At 63.2% G+C, this 18720-nt stretch overlaps 3 protein-coding genes across 4 annotated transcripts; 2 read left to right on the top strand and 1 right to left on the bottom strand.

Annotated features, from left to right (window-relative positions):
• The first annotated feature begins 3928 nt into the window (after nt 1-3928).
• Nucleotides 3929-10209, top strand: YJU2 (YJU2 splicing factor homolog). 2 transcript variants are annotated; one of them, XM_058041078.1, is made up of 8 exons: nt 3929-4017; nt 4566-4666; nt 4894-5038; nt 6334-6468; nt 6656-6837; nt 7211-7331; nt 8341-8584; nt 9474-10209. In XM_058041078.1, exons 1-8 carry the CDS (start codon nt 3994-3996, stop codon nt 9560-9562), a joined length of 1041 nt encoding a protein of 346 aa, XP_057897061.1. In that variant the 5' UTR covers nt 3929-3993; the 3' UTR covers nt 9563-10209. The 2 variants fall into 2 exon arrangements, with proteins under 2 accessions (XP_057897061.1, XP_057897060.1); XM_058041077.1 differs by having other exon boundaries at nt 7208-7331.
• A 1067-nt stretch (nt 10210-11276) lies between these two features.
• Nucleotides 11277-15085, top strand: SHD (Src homology 2 domain containing transforming protein D). Its single transcript, XM_058041080.1, has 6 exons — nt 11277-11456; nt 12021-12105; nt 12193-12405; nt 12706-12835; nt 13425-13544; nt 14899-15085. The coding sequence occupies exons 1-6, from the start codon at nt 11277-11279 to the stop codon at nt 15083-15085; spliced, it is 915 nt and encodes a 304-aa protein (XP_057897063.1).
• A 1467-nt stretch (nt 15086-16552) lies between these two features.
• TMIGD2 (transmembrane and immunoglobulin domain containing 2) lies at nt 16553-18166 on the bottom strand. Its single transcript, XM_058040635.1, has 4 exons — nt 18130-18166; nt 17296-17652; nt 16859-16960; nt 16553-16704 (listed from the first exon to the last, which is right to left on the bottom strand). Exons 1-4 carry the CDS (start codon nt 18164-18166, stop codon nt 16553-16555), a joined length of 648 nt encoding a protein of 215 aa, XP_057896618.1.
• Between the last annotated feature and the right edge of the window lie 554 nt (nt 18167-18720).

The following is an 18720-nucleotide window of genomic DNA, read 5'->3' as shown; positions in this document are numbered from 1 at the left end:
GGGGATGTTGGTGATGAAGGCCCGGTAGCGCTTGGCGGGGTTGGTGTAGGGCTCGAAGCGATTCCCTCCCCTCTTCATCCCCTTCTCCTTCTTCTTCTCATTGGGGGCCGGGCGCTCGCCTTCGCTGCAGGGAGAGAGCCTGTGAGCTCTGGGGATGGGGCAGGGCCAGAGCAGAACCAGGGAACAAAACCAGAGGGACAAAACCAGAGAGCCCTGTGAGCTCTGGGGATTGAGCAGGGACAGAACAGAACCAGAGGAACAAAACCAGAGAGCCCTGTGAGCTCTGGGGATGGGGCAGGGCCAGAATTCCCAGAGGGACAAAACCAGAGAGCCTGTGAGCTCTGGGGATGGGGCAGGGCCAGAACAGAACCAGGGGACAGAGCCAGGGGACAAAACCAGAGAGCCTGTGAGCTCTGGGGATGGGGCAGGGCCAGAACAGAACCAGGGGACAGAACCAGGGGACAAAACCAGAGGGACAAACCCAGAGACCCCTGTGAGCTCTGGGGATGGGGCAGGGCCAGAGCAGAACCAGGGGGACAAAACCAGAGAGCCCTGTGAGCTCTGGGGATGGGGCAGGGCCAGAACAGAACCAGGGGACAGAACCAGAGGGACAAAACCAGAGGGACAAAACCAGAGGGACAAAACCAGAGGGACAAAACCAGAGGGCCCTGTGAGCTCTGGGGATGGGGCAGGGCCAGAACAGAACCAGGGGACAGAACCAGAGGGACAAAACCAGAGAGCCTGTGAGCTCTGGGGATGGAGCAGGGACAGAATCCCCAGAGGGACAAAACCAGAGAGCCCTGTGAGCTGCTGGGGATTGAGCAGGGCCAGAACAAAACCAGGGCTGCAGCACTCAACCCCTGAGCAGTTTGGGTGGGAAAAAACACAGAGGGAACAAAACCAGAGCAGTCTGGGTGGGAAAGGACAGGTAGGGAACAAAACCAGAGCTGCAGCACAGAACCCTGAGCAGTTTGGGTGGGAAAGGACACAGAACAAAACCAGAGCTGCAGCACAGAACCCTGAGCAGTTTGGGTGGGAAAGGACACAGAACAAAACCAGGGCTGCAGCACTGAACCCCTGAGCAGTCTGGTGGAAAGGGACCTCAGCACAGCCCATCTTGAAAGGAAAAAAACCAAGCCAAGTGAAGAAAAAGCTTCAGACTCGGTCTTATATAATTCTCTTCACTAATCCAATTAATCTCCTTGCTCACTCAGTGCAGCTGGAGAAGATGCACCAACGCATCTTGAGGTGGAACTCAGAACACAACAGGTAAAAAAGCTGAATTTTGTACAAGCTCTCTGTCCTGAGATTTTCCCAACCCAGCACCTGTGCAGCCCTGCAAATTCCAGGTCAGAAATCCCAGGAAATCCCTTCAGAACCATTCCAACACAACAGCCTGCAGGGAAAAAGGAAATTAAGAATGTAGAAACCTCTGAAGGTTTCTTTTGATAATATTTCTGTTCTGCTTCCATCACTCAGCAGCCAAAGCTTCTCCAAGCACAGGGATGGGAATTTTCCAGTCTTTCTCTCACTAAACTTTTTAAAAGCTTCTTAATTAATGAAACAATTAAAACTCCAAAATTAGACTTGAAATAGGACAATCCATTTCTGTTTGGTTGATGAAATAACAGAAAATGCAGCTGTGTTAAAAGCTGCACTCAGATTTTAGTTGTTATTTCTTAAACTGGATTTCCCCAAGGCCACAGGAGTGTTGGTGTTATCCCTGTGGAAATGTGGAGCTGGACACTCCACACAGAACTGCACCTGCAGACACAAACAAATTCCCTGGAGGCATCCCAAATGGAACAGGGTCAGGAAAACCAAAATCACAGCAGAGATATCTTTATTTATACTTCCAGGAGTTAACTGGCTGCTCATGCAGACAAACTGCTGACTGCACACTCCCAGGAGTGGTGGGAACAGAATCCAGGGTGGGAAACCCTTCCCTGTCCCTGGGGTGTCTCTGCCCCTGCCCGGCTCAAGCTGCAGTCAGTGAAATCCTGTCTGACACTGTTTTATTGCCCAAAGCACAGTCTGACTGCTCTCCAATGGAAAAAAAAAATGAATATGGATCTTTTTCCCCTAAAGCGACACGTGGAAAGCTGTTCCTGCTCCCGGGAAACACAAATGCAAGCTCGAGTCTGCAGCAGGAATCACAGCACACCAGGTTCAACCTGATCCTTATCACCCCGCCATGAAACCGAGCGCAAAAACGCCCTGAGGGAGAGAAGAACTTTCTATTCAGTGCATTTGGCACCAAAACCGGCTTTGCCAACTGTGGAATTTCCATCGAGCACCAACACGAGGAAGTGAGAAGCAGCAGAGGCTTTTTGTGCCCTTCATCCCCACGTTCACAGAGCCGGAACTGCAGCGGGGCCGATTCTGGTTTGAATTTCTGTAACGTTTTACCGAGGGATTGTGCAACCCCTCCCCGGCACCACCTTAAAATCTCACCCTCGAGGTGTTTGCGCTCCTAAATCCCCTCACGCGTAAATTACCTCCAAAAAGGGGCAAAAAAGCGAACAGCAGGATCAGGAGGGTGCTGAGAGCAACGGAGTTCTCACAACTTTCTGAGAGCACAGAAAGTAATGAACTTAAACATGCCCAAACTCCGCCAGAACTCAGCAGCAGCTTTTCCTGAGGGGATCGCAGGAGACGGAGGGGATCCCACAGGACTGGGGTGACCCCAGGGCTCGCTGCCCGCCGGGACCGGGCCCAGAGCGCCGCGGGAGACCCGGAGGCGCCTCCGGGAAGGCCCCGCCCGGGATCCCAAGGCGTGCCCGGAGGGAGCAGCGGCCGCAGCGCCAGGAGCGGCCCCGCACCGGTACGGACCTCCCCGGGACCCCTCGCCGGCCCCGGTCCGCCCCGCCGCTCTCAGGCCGGGCCCAGGAGCGCGGAGGCCGCACGCGGCCCCTCGGCCCCACCGGCAGCGCGGCCCCTCACGGCCCTCCTACCTCTTGGGGGGCGGCCCCCCCGCGCCGGCCGCCCCGTTGGGCGCTGGCGGAGCCGCCGCCGCCGCCGCGGCCGCCGCCGGGGGCGGCTCCATTTTCCCGGGGGCGTTTTGCGAGGCCGCGGCCGCCGCCATTTCCCAGCGCGTCCTTTGTGTGGGGAGCGCGGGGCACGACGGGACGGCGGCGCAGGCCGGGCCGCCAGGGGGCGCCGCTCCGCGCATGCGCGCGAGGGGGAACGGGCTGTGCGCGGGGCGGCGGAAACCGGAGCGTGAGGCGCTGCGCATGCGCGCTGAGGCGGCACCGCCGGCGGTAATGGCGGATCTGCGCGGGCGCGGTGTGGCAGTGCCGTGCAGGAGGCGCGGGCAGCACCGGCGAGTGAGGATCTGACAGTGCGCAGGGCTGCAGCCACGCGATGCGGGCGGGGCAGCCGGCAGCGGCACCTGGGACTGCCCGCGCTGGGCGGTGCGCTGTACGGAATGGCGGCAACGGCAACGCCGCATGCGCAGTGCGGAGGTGCCGTACAGCATGGCTGCCATGGCTGCGCATGCTCAGTGGAGTGAGCGAATAAACGGCTGCAAATTCAACAGGACTCAGAGTCCTTGGTTTTTGGAAAGAAAGTGACATTTTAAACACAAACCAGACGGTTTGGGGAGTGTTAGCTACATGATGAGTACGTGTCAGGGGAGATCAGGGGAGACCGGGGCCCACACGGGATGTCCATGTTGCTGTGAGAACGCCGAGTTTCCCCAGCCCCAGACCGCAGCCCCGGGGTCCCCCAGCCGAATGACAGCCCCCCGCCAGGACCCAAGAGTGTGCGGAACCCCTTGTGAGGTCGCGGCTTTCCAGCGGACTCTGGGCTGGGTTGTACAACAGCCGTGGGCGGATCCTTTGACAGGCAGCTGGATCAGCCAATAACAAGCGAGGAGCGGGAGGCCGCGGCTCGCTGCGCCAATGAGCGGCGGAGGGGGCGGGCCACACCCGGAAGCGGTGAGGAGCGCGGGGGCAGCACCGGCAGCACCGGGGACCGGGAGAAGCCGCAGCGATGTCGGAACGGAAAGTGCTGAACGTGAGTTGGAGAAAAATCCCCGTCAGAGAGGCCGCGGGAGCGTCCCGAGCCGGTCTGGGCCCGGGGAGGGCTCCCCGAGGGCTCTGGGGAGTCCCGGTTGGTTCGGGAGTCGCTCGAGATCCCGGGATCACTGAGGCTGGAAAAGCCCCGGGACCGAGTCCCAGCGGTGCCCGGTGCCCGCCCTGTCCCCAGCCCCGAGCGCCGCGTGCCCGTCCAGGCCGTGCTCGGGCACCTCCAGGGATGGAGACTCCAGAGCCCCCCGGGCACCTCATTCAGAATTTACCAACCCTTCCCATGAGGGAATTCCCGGTGTCCGGTTTAAATCCCGCTGGGGCCGCTTCCTCTCATCCTGCTGCTGTTCCCTGGCAGCAGAGCCCGAGCCCCACCTGGCTGCAGCCTCCTGTCTGAGCTGTGGGGAGTGAGGAGATTCCCGGTGCTCCAGCATTCCCAGATCCACTCTGCGTCCACAGAAACACTCTCAGAACCCCCAAATCTGCTCTGCGTCCATAGAAACATTTCTAGAACCTGCAAATCTCCTCTCTCCACAGAAATATTACCCCCCGGACTTTGATCCGGCCAAGATCCCAAAGCTGAAGCTGCCCAAGGACCGGCAGTACGTGGTGAGGCTCATGGCCCCCTTCAACATGAGGTGAGAGCAGCCCTGGAGCTGTGGGGTCACTCCTGGGACTGTGGGGTCACTCCTGGAATAATTGGGTCACCCCTGGGATGGGTTGGGATGGGTTGGAATGGCCTCAACAGCCACCCAGGAGCAGGGACACAGAGTCAGATTCTCAATCCCTCCTTCATGCTGGCGATCCCAAAACCCCCCCACACCCTCCCTGCGCCCCCTGAGGACGTGTCCCTGCCGCTGGCCAGGTGCAAGACGTGTGGGGAGTACATCTACAAGGGCAAGAAGTTCAACGCCCGCAAGGAGACGGTGCAGAACGAGTCCTACCTGGGGCTGCCCATCTTCCGCTTCTACATCAAGTGCACTCGGTGTCTGGCTGAGATCACGTTCAAGGTGAGCCCCCCTGAGCCCCAGGCTGGCTGAGATCACCCCCAAGGTGAGCCCCCCTGAGCCCCAGGCTCTCCTTGCCTGGCTGAGATCACCTCCAGGGTCAGCCTGGCCTCAGCATCCCGGGGTGTCACTGTCACATTTTCTGAAAAATCCCCTTTGCCAGGATTTCTCTCCTGGGAAGCTGAGAAGCCTCAGAGAAAAATGAAAACAATAATTATCTCATTTGCTTCTCCTGTGTTTTGCTGCTTTGGAATGCGTTTTCGAAATTTTTTTATCCAACAAGTGATTGGTTGGTTTCATGTGAATTGTTTTTATTTAATGACCAATCACAGCCAGCTGTTTGGGACTCTGGAAGGAGTCACAAATTTTCATTGTCATTCTTGTCAAGCCTTCTGTCTATATCATTTCCCTATTCTTTAGTCAGCATTCTTTAATATAATATAGATGATAAAATAATAAACCAAATAATAAACCAGCCTTCTAAGAACATGGAGTCAGATTCACTCATCTCTCCCCTCGTTGGGGTTTGCTGCAAATTCAACACCAGGGAGAGGCTGGAGCTGTGCCAGGCATGGAGATCAGGGGAAGGTTTTCCCCCAGGGGTGTGGGATGAAGATTAAGGAGAGGTTTTTCCCCTCAGGATGGTAGGATGGAGATCAGGGGAAGGTTTTCCCCCAGGATGGTGGGATGGAGATCAGGGGAAGGTTTTTCCCCCCAAGATTGTGGGATGGAGATCAGGGAAAGGTTTTCCCCCCAAGATTGTGGGATGGAGATCAGGGGAAGGTTTTTCCCCCAGGATGGTGGGATGGAGATCAAGGCAAGGTTTTCCCCCCAGGATGGTGGGATGGAGATCAGGGAAAGGTTTTCCCCCCAGGATGGTAGGATGGAGATCAGGGAAAGGTTTTTCCCCCCATGGTGGTGGATTGAATTCCCCCAGGGAATGGGGGCTGCCAGGAGCCCTTGGACAGTGGGCTTGGTGGGGTTGTCCCACTCAGAGGCAGGAGCTGCTGTCCCTTCCAGCTCAGGGTGTTCCATGATCCCCTGACTCCTGCCCAGCAAAGGCTGATGGAGTGGTTTGTTTTGTTCACTGATTTGAGAATTTCTGGTGAATGTATTAAAGAGTGTGGTGGGTTTGGGGAACCACACAACCACAGCAGCTGAGTCTCAGAGTGGGGTTTTGGCTGGATCAGCCCTTGCCCAGTTCATAGGGCTGGGGTTGTGTGGCTCTGGGGTGGCTCTGGGGTTTCTGGAGCAGGATCCCCACCCTCAGTGCTTGTGCTGCTGCTGTTCCCCCTCAGACAGACCCCGAGAACACAGATTACACCATGGAGCACGGGGCCACCAGGAACTTCCAGGCAGAGAAGCTCCTGGAGGAGGAGGAGAAGAGGATGCAGAAGGAGAGGGAAGAGGAGGAGCTCAACAATCCCATGAAGGTACAAGGAGTGCAGGAAACCTCTGCCACTCTGCCTGACCCCCCCCCTGCCCCAGCAGTGACTTTGCAGCCATTCAGGCTGTCCTGTTCTACCCACAAATGAGGATGAGGAGGATCCTCTTGTGGGGAGGTGTTGGAAGTTCCTATCAGGCTCTGCTGCCTCAAATATCCCAACTTCTCCCACCCAGGTCCTGGAGAACCGGACCAAGGACTCCAAGCTGGAGATGGAGGTCCTGGAGAACCTGCAGGAGCTGAAGGAGCTCAACCAGCGGCAGGCCAACGTGGACTTTGAGGCCATGCTGAAGCAGTACAAGGAGCTGGAGGAGGAGCAGAGGCGCAGGGAGCAGGAGGAGGACGAGCAGGAGATGAAGTGAGAGGGCTGGGGGTGCCATGAGCCAGGCTGGGCTGGGAGAGGGGCAATGAGTGACCAGGATTTGGGGCTGGGAGGAGATCCCAGCCTGTCCTGGCAGAGTGGTCAGGGGGAAGGAGTGTGGGGGGTCCTTCCCACCCAGCCAGGCTGGGATCCTGTGGGGTCTGGGCTGTTGGGGGGTTCCAATCCTCTGGGAAGGGCAGAGTCCCTGCTCTGGGCTGGTGGGGGTTCCCAGTGCTGCCACCCCTCAGGCTGGCACAGAGCCCCTTGGGAAGGGGGATCCCGAGGCTCCTGTGCTGTCCCCAGCTGCCCTGGAGCCAGCAGGGCCTGGCAGAGGGGTGGATGCAGCCCCAGCCCTCCCGTGTCCCAGCAGGGCCATGCTGGAGCAGGCCCAGAACCGGCGCCTCCTGGAGGATTCCGACTCCGACGAGGAGCCAACCAAAGCTCACCCCAACCCCACGGCCCAGAGCAAACCCACGGACATCCTGCAGGAGGTGAGAGGGGCACGGCCTGCCCTGCCCTCCCCAGCCCCTCTGCTCTGTCCTGGGGCTCTGTGTGTGCCCATTGTGTCCCCGTGTGGGTGACACCGGGCCGGTGTCACGCCTGAGCAGCTCCCAAAGGCCGAGTGCCTGTGCGCTGGGCTGAGAGGAGCCAGAGAGCTTTGGGCATTCCAGGCTGAGCTGGTGACAAAGGCAGGCATGGAGCTGTCCCCACGCTGTCCCCACCCTCCCTTCCTCGGGAAGAGCAGCTCTGCTGGGCCCTGCTGCTGCTCCAGGCAGGCTTTCAGTGCTCTGGGCCGGGCTTTGGATTCAGGCAGAACAAAAGAGCTGGAGGGAGGGATTATCCCAGCAAACAGCCCTGCCCTCCCCCTGCTGGCCTCCCTGCCCCAGGGCTGCTGGGCTGGATCAAAGCTGCCGTGCCTGGGGTTAATCCCAGCCGTGCTCCCTGGCCTGGCACTAATCCCTGTGCCCAGGGCACCCAGACTCACTGGGTCCATGGCTGGGCACCTGCAGGCACCCAGGGCTGCTCAGTGGCCTTGAAAGGAGCTGATAAAACACAGAGAAAACAACTTCTACCCTGCAGGGAGGGATAGGACACGGGAGAATGGGCTGGAACTGAGGCAGGGGAGGGTTGGATTGGGTTTCAGGAGACTTTGGAGCAGATTTCCAGAGAAGCTGTGGCTGGAAGTGTCCAAGGTCAGGTTGAACGGGGCTCAGAGCCACCTAAGATAGTGAAAGGTGGGACTGGATGGGCTTTAAGGTCCTTTAAGATTCTTTTCTCTGCCTCCTCAGCATCCCAGGGCCATCCCAAGGCTGGCTTTAGCTCTCTGCCAGTGGGACATGGATCTCCAGGGGCAGCTTTGCAGATCCACATCCCCTTTTGTCCTGTGCCATCCCTGCAGGGGCAGAATCCCCCCTCAGCCCCCTCTCCTCGTGTCCCTGCTGCTTTTATCCCCAAAATCCCCTCCAAGCCGGAGCCCCCTGACCCTGGCTGTGCCCACAGGGCCCCCAGCCCCAGAGCAAGAGGCCCAGGATGGAGAGCTGGGAGCGCAGCGTGGGCAAGCTGAGCACCAAGGCCCAGCTGGCAGGGCTGGTGGCCCGCAGGAAGGAGAAGGAGAAGGAGAAGGAGAAGGAGAAGGAGAAGGAGAAGGAGAAGGAGAAGGAGAAGGAGAAGGAGAAGGAGAAGGAGAAGGCAGATCCTGCCCTGGAAAACGGGATGGAAACCAGAGGCACCACGGCCAGCACTGGTACCTGCCCTGGCTGGGCCCTGGGGGGCTCTGGCACCTCCTGGGTGGGGTTGGCACCGTGCTCAGAGCCTGGGCTGGGCTCTCTGGTGGGCTGGTGGGACAACAGGGGGTTGTCCCCATTTCCAGGGGTTTCCTGTGACAACAGGGGGTTGTCCCCATTTCCAGGAGCTTCCTGGTGAGGATGATTCTCCCTCCTGGCTCTTGGCTCTCAGCCACGGCCTTGGGGACAGATTGGCAAGGCCAGGAGCTCCAAAACAGCAGATACAGCCCTGGGGACGTCACAACAGTGAGATAGATAGGGGTGGAACAGCAGGAGAACTGCTTTGGTTTGGGGCCTGGTGATAAATCCAGCCTCACTGCTGGAGCTGGGAAGCTTTAAGGACCACAAAACAAGCTGGAAGGTTTTTCCAGCAAGCCAGGGGAGCCGTGGGTTTGGGGAAGGACATGGGGGACGGATTTGTTCTGGGCTGGTTGATTCTGAGCCTTTGGCTTAGTGAGTTCCTCTGCCCTTGGGGCATCCCTGGGGAGGGACAGCTTTTGGAGGTGTCCCCTTGTGCCTGGGCTCCCCCAGCCTCGTGCCCCAGGCCGCTGTGCCCTGGGGCGGTGGGAGCCCAGAGCTGGCTCCTCTCTCCCTTCCCAGGGTCTGGAGCCTCCCGGGGGGCTGTGGAGGGAGAAAGGGGGTCCCAGACCTCGGTGTTTCCCTCAGAGTAGAGGAGTGGGGCTCAGCCGAGGGCTGCAGGAGCTGTTTAAAGCCAGGAGCTGTTTTATCCCCTGATGGATCCTCCCTGAGCTCAGGGTCCATCCAGGGATGCGGCTCCACCCGGGATCTCCCGAGGCTGCCCCGGGGAGGCTGGACCTGACCGGATCCTCTCCCTCCCTCCCTTTCCAGGCTCCCTTCCAGCAGCAGCAGCAGCAGCCACGTCCTCACTGGGTTTGTTGGGAGCCTACTCGGACAGCGAGGACAGCACCAGCGACTGAGGGGACAGCGGGGACAGCGGGGACGGGGCAGGGACGGGGCAGGGACGGGGCTGTCCCCGCTCCTGCTGCTCTGGAAGCGCCCCCAGGGGCCCGAGGGGTCCCGGCCAGCGCTGTTGTCACCTCCAGCCCTGCAGCAGCAGCAGCAGCAGTGCAGGGAAGGTGTTTCCCTGCAGCAGCGCTGCTGGGCCCCAGCCCTGCTCCCAGGATGTGTTTGCAAGGCCAGGGCTGCACAAGACTCTGCTGTGTCCATTCTGGGGGTGCCACTGCCCTCACTGCCCCTCAGTGACCGTGCCCAGGTTGGGTTTGGGGTGTCCTGACTCCCCTTCAGCAGGAAGGGGACCTTGGGGCTGAACTTCCAGAGGGAAGGTGGGTGCTCAGTGCCCCTCTTCCCCTCCCAGGGTGTGTCAGGTGCCACCTTTGCACACCCCCGGGGGCTCCTGCAGCCCCTCGGTGCGGGGACAGGGCTGTCCTGCCACCAGCAGCTCCCCCAGATGTCCCCAGGAGCTCGGGGACAAAGCCATCCTCACGTTCCAGCAGCCACACTCCAGAATAAATGGGATCAGGCAGAGCCAGATCCGAGCTTCATCCCAGAGCTTCATCTTCATCAGAGACTGATTTGTACATGGGCACTGTGGGACCCCCACCCACCCCCGTGACAGGGACCCCGCACCCAGTGCCCACCCACCCCGAGTGGGGCTCTCCTCACCCATGGCCATCAACTTCCCTCTCATCAAGGCACCCCCTCTAATTGCTGAGCAGCCTCTGGTTAATTAACGCCCTCACAGAGGGGTTGGGGGGCCCGGGGGGGGCTCTGGGGCGTCAGGGAGAGCTGGACAGAAACCCAGCCCCCCCCCATCCCAATTAGCATTCTGTGCACATGCCTTAATTAACCTCCTCAAATATTAATGCTGGCCACTGGGCTCAGCAGGGGCTGGGGGGGCGTGAGGGGGGGTCTCAGGCCGTGTCCCCCCAGATGTGTCCCCCAGTGCCCAGCTGTCATCACCCCCAGCACCAGGCAGGACCCCAAAAAGGGACCCCGAGAGTAGGGACCCAAAAAGGGACCCCAGGGAGAGGAACCTTTGTTCTGGGCACAGACAATGCCAGGAGGGGACTCGGGGCAGGGCTGAGGGGGGTCCCAACCTCCTGCCCCCCGTGCGGTGCCTGAGCCCCCCCAAACCCCGCGGCCGGGGGCGAGCAGAGCCCCCCGGAGCTCCCCGGGTGGGTGACGGAGATTGGGGGGTCCTCGCTCCCCCCAAAGCCCTGCAGCCCCCAGCCCCGTGTGGATCCATCGCTGGGCTCTGGGGGGGTCCCCCCATTTCCCGCTGTGACCGGGGAGGGCCCGCCCGGTGTCACTGGGGGGTCCCGCCGTGTCACGGTCCCGGTGCCCCCCCCCGCCTCTCGGGTCCCGCCGTGTCACGGTCCCGGTGCCCCCCCCGCCTCTGGGGGTCCCGCCGTGTCACGGTCCCGGTGCCCCCCGCCTCTCGGGCTCCCGCCCTCGCCGTCCTTGCCGCCGTCCCCCCGGTGGTCTCGCCCCCCCCCGTGCCGGTGCCCCCGGCGAGGCGGGCGCGGGGGGGTTCCGGGGGCTCCGGTCCGCGCCGCGCGCGGCGGCGACACAAAGCGGCTCCGGCGGCGGCGGCGGCGGCGGCGGGGGGGGGGTCCCGGCGGGTCCCGGTGCCGCCGCTGGGTGCCGGCCGTCCCGGTGCCGCTCCCCGCCATGGCCAAGTGGCTCCGGGAGTACCTGGGCCGGGGGGCCCGGCGCTCCCCGCCGCGCCCGCCCCAGCCCGACTACAGCGGGCCCGGGGGCCCCCCCGGTACCGCCGCCGCCTCCCCGCGCCACCGCCTCGTGCGGGTGGGGGGCGCGGGCCCGGGGGGCGGCCCCCGCCGCCTGCAGCAGGTACGGCACCGGCGGGCACCGGCGGGCACCGGGGGGCACCGGCGGGCACCGGGCGGGAGCCGCGGCCAAGCGCCAGGAGCGGGGAGGGCGGCGGAGGAACGGGGGGGCTGGAGAAGGGGAACGGGGGGTACCGGGAGGAGCGGGGGGGTCGGGCAGGTGTGAGCGGGGGGGTGAGGAGCGGAGGGGATGGGGGGACACAGAGAACGGGGATGGGCGAGACGGGGAGCGGGGACGGGGAGCCAAAGCGGCCGGGATTGAGGACCGGGAGAGCGGGAACCGGGAACGGGGCAGAGCCAAGGGGCCGGGGGGCAGCGGGGCGGCCGGGGGGCAGCCGGGGTCACCGGAGGGGGAACTGGGGGGCGGCCGGGGGTGATGGAGGCACCGGGAGAGGGGGAAGGGGAGAAGGGGAGAGGGGCTGGGGGACAAAGGGACCGGGTGGGCGGGAGCGGGCACGGGGCTGGGGACACCCGTGCCGGGGTGTGGGAGCCCCAAGGGTCCCGTGGGGGCACCCCGGGACCGGGGGGGGCAGTGGGGGTCCCGTCCCACCCCAAACCCCCCACCCAGGGCCCAGGTGAGAGCGAGTACTCGGAGCCCTTCGAGGGCGAGCAGGACCCGGCGCCCGAGGGCGGCTGCGACGAGGAGGCCACAGGTGGGTGGTGACACCCCGGGCCCCCCCAGCGCCCCCGCGGGGGTCCCGGGCGCTCCCACGGCCCTGTTGCCCGTTCCCCATCCGCAGGGTGCCCGCGGCAGGGCGAGGCCCGGCGGGTGCGGCCGCGCCGGGGTGCCCAGCTGTACGACACCCCCTCCGAGGAGTGGGACACGGCCGGGGACGGCCCGGGGGCACCCCCGGCCCGCCAGAGCCGCCTCCCCCGCGACGACGAGCGCCCGGCCGACGAGTACGACCAGCCCTGGGAGTGGAAGAAGGATCACATCTCACGGGCGTTCGCAGGTGACGGCGGCCCCGGGTGCCACCTCGGGGTGGGCGCTGCTCCTGGCTCCCTCCTCCTTGTGGGGACACCCCCAGGGTCCCCCAACCCCACATCCCGCAGCTTCCATGGGTATCGGACCTGGATCTCAGCATCCCCCAGCATCCTGGGGTCCCCCCCGCCATGTCCCCCTGCCACCCCGACACCCCGCACCGCCATGGGCACCCCCCAGAGCACCCTGTCCCCAGCAATGGGACACCAGGGCGGCACAGAGCCGCTCTGGGATATCCCTTTGAGCCGGTGACGCCCCTCTGTCCCCGCAGTGCAGTTTGAGAGCCCCGAGCGCTCCCCCAGCCTGTCCCGGGCACTGCCCCGCTCCCCCCGCGGCCCCCGGCCCGCCTGCCCCCCCAGCCCCGGGCACGTGGACACCTCGCTGCCCCTGGAGAAGCAGGCGTGAGTCTGGGGGCGTCCCGGTCACACAGCGTGTGACAAACGGGGACAAACCCGCCGGGGAAGGTCCCCAGGGCTGGCTCCTTGTGGGTGTCCCTTGGTGTGGTTGGGCCCTTTGACATAGGGGTGTGGAGGGGCCAGTGGCGTGGGTGAATCCCATGGGGTTGGGTGCTCCATGGCATGTTGGGTGGGCCATAGCATGGTTGGGTGCCCCATAGGATTCTTGGGTGCCCTATGGGATAGTTGGGTGCCCCATGGCATGGCTGGGTGCCCCACAGCATGGTTGGGTAGCCCATGACATGGTTTGGTGTCCCATAGTGTGGTTGGGTGCCCTATGGTGTGGTTAGGTGCCCCATGGCATGGTTTGGTGCCCCATGGTGTGGTTGGGTGCCCCACAGGATGTTTGGGTACCCCATAGCATGGTTGGGTGGCCCATGGCATAGTTGGGTGCCCTGTGGTGTGTTTGGGTGCTCCATGGCATGGCTGGGTGGCCTCATGGCCCAGGGGGTGCCCCGTGGCCCAGGGTGTGCCCCATGGTGTGGTTGGGTCCCCCATGGCCCGGGGCGTGCCCGTGTGACCCCGCTGTGCCCAGCTGGTACCACGGCGCCATCGGGCGGGCGGGCGCAGAGACGCTGCTGGCGCTGTGCCGCGAGGGCAGCTTCCTGGTGCGCGACTGCGAGACCAGCCCCGAGGACTACTCGCTGTCCCTCAGGTGAGCAGGGACACGGGCACAGCCGTGCCAAGGGCCGTGCCAGGCTGGGAGTGGGGCTGGATCCATGTTTGGCTGTGCCAGCCCCAGTGGGGATGTGTTGGTGTGTCCCCATGCATGGCACAGGCTGGAGGTGAGCTGGGTAGTGCCAGCCCCTGCCCCTGCTCTGGATGGGGTCCCCATTCCTGACCTCATCCCCATTGCTGTCCACATCTGTGCCCCAATCTCCACCCCAGTCCTCACCCCTATTCCCATTCCCGTCCCCATTCCCATCCCTGTCCCTGTCACCCTCCCTGTCCCAGCCTCCTCATCCCTGTCCCCATCCTCATCCCTGTCCAGATCCCTACTTTATCCCAATCCCCATTTTACCCCATCACATTATCCCATCCCAATCCCATCCCAATCCCATCCTAATCCCATCCCAATCCCATCCCAATCCCATCCCATTCCATCCCATTATCCCATTATCCCGTTATCCCGTTATCCCATTATCCTGTTCCCATGCCTCATTTCCTGTTATCCCATTCCCGTTCCTGTTCCCGTTATCCCATTCCCATTCCTGTTCCCATTCCTATTCCCATTCTCCTGTTATCCCGTTCCCGTGCCTCATTTCCCGTTATCCCATTATCCCGTTCCCGCTCCTGTTCCCATTCTTGTTCCCGTTATCCCGTTTTCCCGTTATCCCGTTTCCATGCCTCATTTCCCGTTATCCCGTTCCTGTGCCTCATCTCCTGTTATCCCATTATCCCATTCCCGTGCCTCATTTCCCATTCTCCCGTTCTCCTGTTGTCCCACACCTCATTCCCGTTATCCCGTTATCCCGTTCTCCCGTTATCCCACACCTCATTCCCGTTATCCCGTTATCCCGTTCTCCCGTTCTCCCACACCTCATTCCCGTTATCCCGTTATCCCATCTCCCGTTATCCCACACCTCATTCCCATTATCCCGTTATCCCGTTATCCCGTTATCCCACACCTCATTCCCGTTATCCCGTTATCCCGTTCTCCCGTTATCCCACACCTCATTCCCGTTATCCCATTATCCCGTTCTCCCGTTATCCCACACCTCATTCCCGTTATCCCATTCTCCCGTTATCCCACACCTCATTCCCGTTATCCCGTTATCCCGTTCTCCCGTTATCCCACACCTCATTCCCGTTATCCCGTTATCCCGTTCTCCTGTTATCCCACACCTCATTCCCGTTATCCCGTTATCCCGTTATCCCGTTATCCCACACCTCATTCCCGTTATCCCGTTCTCCCGTTATCCCACACCTCATTCCCGTTATCCCATTCTCCCGTTATCCCACACCTCATTCCCGTTATCCCGTTATCCCATTCTCCCGTTGTCCCGCAGGAGCAGCCAGGGTTTCGTGCACGTGAAGCTGACGCGGACCCGGGAGCAGCACTTCACGCTGGGCCGGGCCGGGGCCGCCTTCCCGTCGGTGCCGGCGGCCGTGGGGCACTACACGGCGCGGGCGCTGCCCGTGCGCGGTGCCCGCCACCTGTCCCTGCTCTACCCCGTGGCCGTGCAGCCCCTGTGAGCCCGGGACCCCCGCCCGCGCCCCCCGCCCCATTAAACCGCCCTGTCCCACCGGGCTGGGGATGCTGTGCTGCCTCCGAGCGGGATCTGGGCATGTGGGCACGGGGGCATTCGGGACAGGGGTGGGGACAGAGAAAGGGGACGGGAGTGGGGACAGGGCGGAGAAAGGGATGGGATGGGATGGGATGGGATGGGATGGGGATAGGATGATGGGATGGGATGATGGGATGGGATGGGATGGGATGGGATGGGATGGGATGGGATGGGATGGGATGGGATGGGATGGGATGGGATGGGATGGGATGGATGGGATGGGATGGGATGGGATGGGATGGGATGGGATGGGATGGGATGGGATGGGATGGGATGGGATGGGATGGATGGGATGGATGGGATGGATGGGATGGGATGGGATGGGATGGGATGGGATGGGATGGGATGGATGGGATGGATGGGATGGGATGGGATGGGATGGGATGGGATGGGATGGGATGGGATGGGATGGGATGGGATGGGATGGGATGGGATGGGATGGGATGGGATGGGATGGGATGGGATGGATGGGATGGGATGGGATGGATGGGATGGGGTGGGATGGGATGGGATGGGATGGGATGGGATGGGATGGGATGGATGGGATGGGATGGGATGGATGGGATGGATGGGATGGATGGGATGGGGACAGGGATAGGATGATGGGATGGGATGGGATGGGGTGGGATGGGGATAGGATGATGGGATGGGATGGGATGGGATGGGATGGGATGGGATGGATGGGATGGATGGGATGGGATGGGATGGATGGGATGGATGGGATGGGATGGGATGGGGATAGGATGATGGGATGGGATGATGGAATGGGATGGGATGGGATGGGATGGATGGGATGGATGGGATGGGGACAGGGATAGGATGATGGGATGGGATGGGATGGGGATGGGATAATGGGATAATGGGGTGATGGGATGGGATGGGAGGCTAAGACAGGGAGAGGGACATGGATAGGGATGGGGATGGGGACAGGGACTGAAATGGGGACAGGAACAGGGACAGGAATGGGTCCCTCTGGTGCATCTGGGCACTCAGCTCTGCGCTATCCCTGGAGAAGGCAGGACAAGGTGGTGGCATTGCCACTCTGGGGGGGGGGTCTGTGATTCCCACCCCCAGCACATCCCTCGGGTTCTGGGTGACACCATGGAGTCCAAGGGACAGCAGAGTGGCTTCCCCTGAACGAGGGGTCCCTGTCAGCCCTGTGGCACAGTGACCACGAGCTGCCCACACGCTGTGGCCCGTGGGGCACCGGATGGCAGCGGGTGGCAGCGATGGCACCGGATGGCAGCGATGGCAGCGGATGGCCTGGGGGCGGGGGCACACAGAGCACACCGAGCCGGCTGACAGGATGCTGCCAAACACCTTTTTTGGGGGGTTTCCTGAGGAAGGCAGAGCCGGGGGAGGCTGTGAGGCGCCCTCAGGGCCGGGGGGGCAGGGGAGGGCCCCGTGCCCGCTGCGGCTCCACCTGGTACGGGCTGATCTCCGGCTGGGGGGGCGGCGGCTTTGGGGGGCCCCGCGCCGAGGGGGACCCCACGTTCAGGTAGATGGGCGAGTCGGGGTGCACAGCGCCTGGTGGGGGTCACTGCTGTCAGCCAGCGCCCTCGGGGGACACACGGGGTGCCCGGAGTGGGGCACAAGCAGGGGGGTTTGGGGTCAGGGGGACGTGGGGCAGGCGGGCACGGGGGCGTTTGGGTGTCGGGGAGGGGATTGGGGACAGGCTGACCTGGGCTCCTGTGACAGCCGCGCTGGCAGAGCAGGGCCAGCCCCAGGAGAAGGACGATGCCCCCCAGGCTCCCCAGGCCCGCCAGGAGCGCCCAGAGCAGAGCTGCAAGCACAGCCAGGGTCACCCCTGCCCGGGGACACCGGGGGTGCCGGGGTGGAGGGCACAGCAGGGACAGGGGGGAGACAGAGGGGACACAGTTACCTGGCTGATGTCCTCCGAGAGCCGCTGCGGTGAGGGGAAAGAGTCAGAGATGTTCCTGTCCCCGTCCCTGTCCCTGTCCCTGTTCCTGTCCCCCCTCACTGTGGCCACCCAAACCCCCCCCAGAATCTCCCCCAAAGGACCCCGCCCACCGTGCTGGGGACCCTCAGTGACCCCCCAAGCCCCTCGGCGGTGCCACCTCCCGTGTCCCCCCGCTGTCCCCGCTGTCCCCGCGGTACCGGGGCTGACGCGGAGCTCGGTGCCGTTGCCGGTGGCCGTGTCGTGCCGCGGGATCTCCAGGGTCACCCGGCACAGGTAGCGCCCGCTGTCGCTGCTCCGCACCTGCGGGAGGCTGAGGGTGGCCCGGGGGGGGTGCCAGGCCAGCCGTGCCCCCCTCGGGGCACAGAGCGGCGGGGACAGGGGGGTGCCGAGGCGCAGGCGGGTGGCACAGAGCGCCCCGAGCCCCCCGTCCCGCAGCCACTCCATCCGCAGCAGGACCTCGCCCTCGGCCACCTCCACCTGGCACTGCAGGGCCACCGTGTCACCCGCGGCCACCTGCAGCTCGGCCGGCTCCTGGGTCACCCGCAGGGCGCCCGCTGTGGGGACAGCCGGGCTCACAGGGGGATGGATGGCACCCCAGGACACCCGGGGGACGGGGGACAGGAACGCTCCAGGCTCGCTGCCCACGCGTCCTTGTCACCTCCGACCACACACCCCATCCTGTCCCCCACCACTGTCACCTTCCTGTCCCCACTGATGCTGTGTACCCCCCACCGGTTCCATCCTGTCCACCCCTGCCACAGCCGTGTCACCCACTCTGTCCCCATGTCTGTCCCCCACTCTGTGTCCCCAGCCCCTCTCTGGTCTCCCTCCCAGGACAGATGTCCCCCCCTCACCCCTGGTGTCACACGGGGGCCAGCCTGAGCCCTGTGCCCCCCCGTTGTCCCCTGGGTGGCCTGTCCCCAACCCCACAGCACCGCCACAGGGTCCCAGGCGCTGTCCTAACTGTCCCCGCTGTCCCCACTGTGCCCGCTGTCCCCACTGTCCCCCAGCCAGCCTTGTCCCCCACTCACCTCCAAGGAGGGGGATGAGGACCCCGAGCTGCCACATCCCCCGTCCGGGGCCAGCCCAGCCACCCCCTCGAGGGGCTGTGTCCCCAAGGGGTCCCAGCCCCACGCTGTGCCTGTCCCCAAAGCCTCCTGGCCCTGCGCCACCCGGGCCAGCTCCTGTGACGCTGTGGCTTCCGGCCCTGTGAAGGGGGGAGGTGACAGGGACAGAGAGTGGCACCAGAGCAGGGGAGAGATGGGGACATGGGGGCGGGCTGGGGATGGAGATTTGGGCAGGGATGGGGACAGGGATGGGGACAATGATGGGGACAGGGATTTGGGCAGGGATGGGGACAGGGATGGGGACAATGATGGGGACAGGGATGGGGACAATGATGGGGACAGGGATTTGGACAGGGATGGGGATGGGGACAGGGAGAAGGAAAGGGACAGGAATGGGGGCAGGGATGGGGACAGGGATGCGATTGGGGACAGGGATTTGGACAAGGATGGGGACAGGAATAGGGACAGTGATGGCGCACAAATGGGGACAGTGATGCGATTGGAGACAGGGATTTGTTCAGGATGGGGACAGGGATATGGGACAGGGATTTGGAC

Source organism: Melospiza georgiana, chromosome 26 (assembly GCF_028018845.1).
Source record: "Melospiza georgiana isolate bMelGeo1 chromosome 26, bMelGeo1.pri, whole genome shotgun sequence".
Taxonomy (NCBI): domain Eukaryota; kingdom Metazoa; phylum Chordata; class Aves; order Passeriformes; family Passerellidae; genus Melospiza; species Melospiza georgiana.
This window is presented reverse-complemented; position numbering and strand designations above follow the sequence as displayed.

What these genes read in the sequence shown, in the direction of transcription:
- TMIGD2 (XM_058040635.1), bottom strand. Translation starts at nt 18,166, where the DNA reads ATGTGGCAGCTCGGGGTCCTCATCCCCCTCCTTGGAG. An exon ending in CCTCATCCCCCTCCTTGGAG is followed by an intron (nt 17,653 to 18,129) that starts GTGAGTGGGGGA and finishes CTGTCCCCACAG; the next exon opens with CGGGCGCCCTGCGGGTGACC. An exon ending in CGGCTGTCACAGGAGCCCAG is followed by an intron (nt 16,705 to 16,858) that starts GTCAGCCTGTCC and finishes GACCCCCACCAG; the next exon opens with GCGCTGTGCACCCCGACTCG.
- YJU2 (XM_058041077.1), top strand. Translation starts at nt 3,994, where the DNA reads ATGTCGGAACGGAAAGTGCTGAAC. An exon ending in CGGAACGGAAAGTGCTGAAC is followed by an intron (nt 4,018 to 4,565) that starts GTGAGTTGGAGA and finishes CTCTCTCCACAG; the next exon opens with AAATATTACCCCCCGGACTT. An exon ending in AGCTCAACAATCCCATGAAG is followed by an intron (nt 6,469 to 6,655) that starts GTACAAGGAGTG and finishes TCTCCCACCCAG; the next exon opens with GTCCTGGAGAACCGGACCAA.
- SHD (XM_058041080.1), top strand. Translation starts at nt 11,277, where the DNA reads ATGGCCAAGTGGCTCCGGGAGTACCTGGGCCGGGGGGCCCGGCGCTCC. An exon ending in CTGCGACGAGGAGGCCACAG is followed by an intron (nt 12,106 to 12,192) that starts GTGGGTGGTGAC and finishes CCCCATCCGCAG; the next exon opens with GGTGCCCGCGGCAGGGCGAG. An exon ending in CTGCCCCTGGAGAAGCAGGC is followed by an intron (nt 12,836 to 13,424) that starts GTGAGTCTGGGG and finishes CGCTGTGCCCAG; the next exon opens with CTGGTACCACGGCGCCATCG.